The sequence below is a fragment of the Montipora capricornis genome, chromosome 6 (assembly GCF_036669925.1).
Source record: "Montipora capricornis isolate CH-2021 chromosome 6, ASM3666992v2, whole genome shotgun sequence".
NCBI classification, from domain to species: domain Eukaryota; kingdom Metazoa; phylum Cnidaria; class Anthozoa; order Scleractinia; family Acroporidae; genus Montipora; species Montipora capricornis.
In genome coordinates, this window is record NC_090888.1 from 3,368,240 (window position 1) to 3,375,739 (window position 7,500).

The window sequence follows — 7,500 nt, forward strand, 5'->3', positions numbered from 1 at the left end:
ATTCTGATGACCAAAACCTAGATTTTGTTTGTCTGACTATCTTGGATGGTTTAAACAGTGACTGTTTGTGATGCAAGCAGATTTAAAGGAGGACAGGTCTTTGGGTGAAAGGAGATGAAACTTTCCCTTGTTTTGTTTATTTTCATCCCAAGCCACTAGGGGGTCTCCTTTAGCCAAATTTAAAAGGAAATGAAAGCAATGCTTTGCAAGCTCAATGAGTGTGCAAACAAGAGTTAACTTTTAAATTACCAATGAACAGGGCGAAGGGTAAAGAAAGAATAACTTGAAACAACATTAGCCAGTAATTTACTGTTCTCCAATCAAAGCAAACTTGTCAACTAATAATATGTTGTTTACAAAGGTCACAGTTCATGAGCCCATTTGTCAAGACAATGGTGATCTCAATCTTGCTCTTTATGGTAGCTTTCTTCCTGTACCACCTGTGGGCAAGTTTGCATCAGCAAGTACAAACGTTGTTCCCCTGGTATGTGTTAACAACAGTCGAAAATTGTCATTGCTCATGTCATTTAGAACTAATTTTTTTTGCCCTGGTCCCAGATGTTTTCCTTGAGCTGCAAGAGAACCGCGAAATGGCGAAAGATGAGTCGTGAAGTGGCAAGAAGAGAAAAAGCTCTGGTTACCTTGGACTTGAATCTCACTTTCATGCAGATGCCAGCTGTCAAATATGTCAAACTGATAATTACAAAAGGGACCAATGGCAACTTAGCAATCACACGTTGGTATTACCAATCAAACGAACCAATCATATTGATTTGCGTGTTTGTAAAAATATCAATCAATTCGAGCCTGACCGTGGCGTCTGCATGAAAGTGAGATTCAAGTCCAAGGTAACCAGAGGTTTTTTTCTTCTCACCGCTTCGCGGCTCTGTCGCGGTTCAAGAAAATTCCTTGGGACCAGGGTCGAGCTGTAAATTATGGGACCCACGTCAACCCTTACACTGTATCTTAAAGGGCCTTTCCCCTTGCTAACGTTACAATCACACCAATATATACTAGTCTAATAATTGAGAACAACTGCGTATTAAAATAAATGATTTAAAAACTGAGTGGCACCCAAAAAACCTACATTGCTATAAAATTGTCAAGAAAAAAAAAATTTAGAAGTTGATTTGTCATTGTCACTTGTAGATCAGGGGAACCCATTGAGCAAATTGCAACTTCAAGTGCAGTACTGGGGGATGTTTCTAAGTCCCTTGCAAATGGATAAAGACTTTTTGAGGAGATAATTTCACTAGATAAAAGAATTTTGTCTATTGATCTGTAGCTGAAAATTATGCATTTAATATAGGGAATAAAATCTTCTTAAATTCAGAAATCAGTGGGTACATGTAAAAGTTGCCTTCCATTAACCTCCCAGTGAACTATTTGCTCCCCAAAAATGATGGCTGAACTTTGTGAGTCAAACGTTGCACAAGCACCGTAACCCTTGGGAAAATTTAAAGGGGCTGGACAATCTGCAAGCCAGTGAGTCAATTACGAGCCTGATGCGAGTCTTGCATTTAAGTCTAAGCACCCACTTCAAATAGCGCTGATGAACAGTAAGTCTTATCACCCATTTTAAAACTGTTAGCTCTCAATAACTGCGTGACTTGCATGGCTCACCATGTTGTCTTGCATGACTGGCAGCCATGGCTCCATGGCTCGGTGGCTCGCATATTGTCATCACTCAAAGTAAAGGACTACCGGTGCTTTCCCTTGTTGCAGTTTCTGAGGTGATTCCATTAACTTGTTTCTTCTAACCCTTCCTCCCCTGGGAGATTCATAATTTTGCAGATTTTAATCTAACACCAGATGATTTTACTTGTGGGGCCTGTTTGAGGGGTGAAAGGAAGTAAAAAAAAAACCTTGACAACTCTAGGGGATCCCAAAATTTGTGTGCAACATTCCATCTTTTGTTGACTTCTCTTAAATTGAAGACCTGTCTCTGGACACCAAGACGCATATCGGTAGCTGGATGTAGGAAACCTTTTCCAATATTTGCATCCCTGTTTAGGGGCAATTTTAGTCTGTATATATAAGGTATCAGATTATGTATATTCGCAATCCAACTATTTCATATCATACTGAAATTTTGATCTTCCAGGAAAGCTCAGCCCCAGGTTCCTTTGTTCCTTCTACATCAGGAGACATTACTTTAAATGCTGGAAGAAAGACCGTGAAACTGAAAGTCACAAGCTTGTGTGATCGACCTATTCAAGTATGTTAAATCTGAGATGCTTTTTAGGTGGATTGATATTAGCTCACAGTTTTACATTTCACTTCTGATATTCGTCCGCACAATCACACTTGCAAATTGTCACCTATCCTTTTGTGTCACTTAGTTTCATTGTTTCTTCTGTCACACACCTGTCATGCATCTTTGCTGCAGTTAATTTCATGTTATTTGGCCACAGTTTGAAAAAAATAACCAAAGTAGAAAAAGGAAGTACTTGGGAGGTTAATGCGTGTAGCTACTGGGTAATAATGCATAGCTTACTGAGTAGTAATAGCTATAGGCTGGTCTCTCCTTAAATTCTTTGGGCCATTTTTTTGTCATAGCTTGGGTGGCCTGTTGGTGCTTTATAAAATCTTCTTAATGAGAAGCATGCTGTTGTTAATTCAATGCTGGGTATCCTATAAACTAGTTTCTCTTGTCATGCTGGGTGACCTGTGATCAAGGGAATTCACATTCAGGAAAACGATTGTGAGATATTTGGGGGTTGTTCATTTTGATAACCTATGTTTTTTGTTCCCTTCTGCTAGGCATCAGTTAGAGTCCTGATTATTTTCCAAAATCAAGGGAATTATTAAGTTGTTTCTAGCTAGATTTAGTTCACTGTATGTTAATTAGGTCAAAGAGTGTACTGGTTAATTGTTATTTCGAACATAGAGGGCAATAATTTATATCTTAGTTAATCTTTTGATTTTTAGATTGGAAGCCACTATCATTTTATTGAAACAAACAAGTACCTTCAATTCGACAGAGCAGCTGCTTACGGGATGAGACTGGTAATGAAACTCATCTTACATTGTATGTCTTTCATTGGCATGATCAGGTTCATGCTTGATTGTGTTTGCAGTATAATTTATGCTATTGATATATAACTTAATAATTATTATATATAATTGAAGCTAAAGTTTTTTTTTTGCCATTTCATCATTGCAGAACATTGCCGCTGGCACTGCTGTTCGATTTGAACCAGGTGACACCAAGACGGTTGAACTTGTTGAAATTGCTGGAAACAGGTGATTGTTGAGTGACGTTGAAACTCAGTGAGTATGAATAGGTTCATGCAACCTCTTCAGAACTTAAACCCCTGCTTAGGATTAAAATTATGAAGTAATAGTGTGTCAGTACAATTTGATGATAAAAATATCCATCTTCGGGTTCTGTTTTCTATACTGTCACACACAAAAGAACGTGACCTATTTCAAGAGGGCATAAGGGATTCTTGCAGTAAACATTAGGTTCCTGGCTTAAAAACGGTGGTCCAGGAGGAAATTCCCAGCTCCTTTCTTTTGATGGTATCTCTGTAGCAGTGACAATCTAAATGGTCATCTTTCTTTTGAAGAGTGGTTCGAGGAGGAAACAGCCTTGTTGATGGACCTGCTGTACCCAAAAATTTGGATAACGTGATGAAAAAAGTGGCTGATCAAGGATTTGCCCACAAGGCACAGGTAGGTCAACAGCAGATTTTGATTTGAACAAAAATGTTTTTTTGAAGAAATTAATAAATAATAATAATAATAATAATAATAATAATAATAATCGAATCTCAAATCTTGGGATTTGAAGTGGGAGATTAGAAGGATGTGGAGTGTAAAAAACTTGGATGTAGTACCAGTTGTTGTAGGAGCTCTTGGAAGTGTTACTAAGAAACTTGGATAATGGATTAAAAAATTGGGAATTAGGGTGAGAATTGAACTATGCTATTGGGAAGTGTCAGAATTTTAAGTAAGGTGCTTGACTTTTAAGTACTAGGAGAGTTTTCCCTGGGGAAACCTTGGTTATTTGTTATGACTCACTCACTTGAGATGTTCAGTGTTGGCATGGGAACATCCAGAGCTCAGAGCTAAATGGAGAATAATAATAATTTCATTATCATACTTCCAATATTATTAATGATGTTTAGTTTGTCTACTTTTGTATAGAATGATGTGGTCACTTCTGTCAGCAATGCAACCATTCCTAGGGCACTGTACATGGAGATTTATGGCCCAACTGTTGGAGACAAGGTACATTTACAGGCTAAATGGACCATTTTAAAACAAGTCAATCACAATAATATTATGAAGACTTAAGATTTTAAATCCAATTAGCACTCATCCAGCGTTCTCAAAACCGGCCGGTTGACGGCTCAATGAGCCACCTCCTCAGGAGGTTTGACCGTCTCCTTCCAGTCAGAAAATACCTTATTTTTATTACAAAGAGGTGAGAAAGAAAAAATATGGGACAACAAAATTATAGCTCTAAAGTAAAGTCACTGGAGGTGACATAAAGGCTTGAAAAAAAGCTTGTTTGACGTACAAATTCACGTCCGCAATATTTTTTTGCGTTGTGCATGTGAAATGTTTACTGTATTTAACTAACATTTCAGTATTTCTTATCAGACACCATGCAAGTGTCAATTATGTGAAATTTCGTCACTTTAAATCCCCCAGATTGCACTAAATTGCATCTGTGAGTGTCTAAATTAAAGAAATTTCCAAGGGGAACGTGCCTAGTTTGCGCCCTTTGGGCACTCGCTTGGGTGCCTTTAGCACCAAAACCGTCTCCACTTTCCTTATAACCTGCTCCCCAAAAACATTTTGAGAAGGCTGCTCATCATATTATATATTAGTATTATATGGCTAGTGTTTCTGACCGATATAACGTGTGCTGTGATTGGCTAAGAGCAGCTAAGTGTAGGGCATTATTTTCCGGTAATGCCCACAGGCTGATTATGGAGTATGCAAATTATAATAAACTTAAGGACGTTCGTTCCCAAAATGTTCCCACGTACAAATTTTTTTTAAACTTGCCACGCAGAAAGGTAAAGAGAAATAGTCTAAGAAAGAAAACTTCACTCGTACGAGAGTATAAAAGTTGAAATATTTGTAACTTCTCGCATACATATTTTTATTTTATTTTTTGTTAAAATGGACAAAATCAGGAAAGGAAGTGAACTATGGAAAGAAAAATGGGTGTCACCGAGCATTATATTCAAGAGAGTAAAATCCCTGTGAAGTTCTCAAAGCTATTGTCTATTCACACTGTCACATAATTGCGTGACATTTCTGAGAAGATGGGTCTACAGCTATCCCATAATACCACATGCTTTCACATTCCATTCTTGTGGAAAATGTTTGCTCCTTTAGCATCGTGTTTCCCTTCGTGGTCTGAGATGCATGACGTGTGCGTGACATGCGTGAAAAAATGCACAGTGGCAATGAGCGCGAACGTCCTTAACAACCTTGACCATTTGGTCATTACAGCAAAATCTCAAACCCCAGCCTAGCTGTATTGACCTCACTATCACTTGGTCAATACGGCAAGGCCTCAGTTTGAGATTTTGCTGTAACAACCTCACTCTTGGTTGTTAAGTAGCCTGTTCCAGACTCTCACCGATAGTCAAGAAAACGAAAAGAACTGCATGTGAAAAATTTCACACGCAGTTCTTTTCGTTTTCTCAACTATGTGAGAGCCTGGAACACGCTAGTTGTTAAGTAGTTATTATATCAAGGGTATTCAAATTAACATTGCAATTCAAACTTGTATGCAGACTGCTTCCTTAACTTTAATAGATTTGTCTGCAGTAAGAATAGCAGAGGGATTCAAATAACTTTTACAAGATTAATCGCTTCGAATGTTGGTTTTTTTCAGGTTTATCTTGGTGACAGTACCCTTGTTATAGAAGTGGAGAAGGATTATACCGTCTATGGAGATGAGCTGAAATTTGGAGGGGGCAAGGTAAAGTATTGTTTTATGTGTGTAATATTTATTGATTAACATTAATGAATTTATTTACTGGTTTAAGAGGTTCCTTACATGGTAACTTGCAGTCAGTGATTATAAAACCTCTTGAATACCAAAACAGCAACAACTTTCATTTGAACATGGTGGGAGTGAAAAGATTATGTAGCTGAGGGGTGTAGCTATATGTACAATGTAACAATGATAGGGGTTACCCTATTCGACTGAATGGTGGAATGATAGAACGGAACGGTGGAATGATGGAACGGAACGGTGGAATGATGGAACGGAATGGTGGAATGATGGAATGGAACGGCGGAATTGTGGAATGCACGGAATATTCTAAAATACGGAATGTAGGGAGTATTCTAAAATATGGAAAAAATCAAATATTCTGAAACAATGAATGTACGGAACATTCTAAAACACGGGATGAGAGGAAAGTCTTTTAAAAAAGGATATAAATATTGGATTTTTTGCCCGAGAGTAGTCTGGGTAGGACAATATAACTTCGGGTGATAATTTTACATTTCCTTGTGACATGTCCTTGCAGGATGTCCTCGTACCTTTGCCGAATTTGAGCGTCATTTTTCAAAAATTCGCAGAGAAAGGCGGTCCTGAAATCCATAATAAAGCTTCTCAACATGATCGGTGCAAGGATCAAAGGAATTCAAAGCATTTGAGTTATTTGAATCTACCAATCAGTGCAACGTGCATTAAATTTTTTGGAAATAAGAATTAAGCAAAAGAACTGTTATTGTGCACACCAAAAATAGTACTTTGTCCAGTAGAACTTTGTTTGTTTTTGTTACCAGGTTTTGAGGGAGGGTATGGGTCAGGCTGCAGATGTAACCAATAAAGACACAGCACTGGACACTGTAATCACCAATGCACTAATAGTTGATGCTGTTGCTGGTGTAATCAAAGCAGATGTTGGAATCAAGGTCAGAACTTGATGCCTCATTATGGCATGCATTTTTGTAAATAAGATAATTTACTTACCCTTTATCAACACATTTGGTATAGCTACAGCTGTTTACTGTAATTCCTGGTCTTCTTTTTATCATTGTATACCAGTAATTCATTACATGCACAAGCACACCTAAGATGTTGAGTGGAGGCTACCCAGAACTTCTTTGTCCCAAAAAAAATTCACATAAAAACTCGCCAACTGGATTCGAACCCATCACCTATGTGATGCTGGGTTGGAACCACCAAAATTTAAGAGACAATAATGCTTAAATTGACCACATAAAGTGCAGTGATCATTTCTCTCTTTCATCTACATGACTATATAGCTTGCACTTGAAAGAAATATAGTTCAGTGTAGTTGAGAGAGACTATGTGTCTTCAGTTAACTGCGGTCTGTTGTATTGTAGGATGGCATTATATCTGCCATTGGCAAGGGTGGCAACCCAGATGTTATGGAAGGGGTTACGCAGGTTGGTTAACAGTTTTATTAATGATAAAGATTTATAGCATGGCATCACATATTGTTAACAGTACTGTAACATTGTTGGTAATTTCTCTTGTTTTATGGGTTGCTC

The 7,500-nt window shown here is 37.9% G+C and overlaps 1 protein-coding gene across 1 annotated transcript in view; it reads left to right on the plus strand.

Annotated features, from left to right (window-relative positions):
• LOC138051209 (urease subunit alpha-like) overlaps positions 1-7,500 on the plus strand; it is a 25,254-nt gene that overhangs the window by 3,956 nt on the left and 13,798 nt on the right. Inside the window, exons 4-12 of the mRNA XM_068897369.1 lie at positions 362-484; positions 2,105-2,218; positions 2,932-3,009; positions 3,167-3,246; positions 3,573-3,678; positions 4,153-4,236; positions 5,864-5,950; positions 6,769-6,897; positions 7,333-7,395. Of these exons, the coding sequence (XP_068753470.1) occupies positions 362-484; positions 2,105-2,218; positions 2,932-3,009; positions 3,167-3,246; positions 3,573-3,678; positions 4,153-4,236; positions 5,864-5,950; positions 6,769-6,897; positions 7,333-7,395 (864 nt within the window). The remainder of the gene's footprint in view (positions 1-361; positions 485-2,104; positions 2,219-2,931; positions 3,010-3,166; positions 3,247-3,572; positions 3,679-4,152; positions 4,237-5,863; positions 5,951-6,768; positions 6,898-7,332; positions 7,396-7,500) is intronic.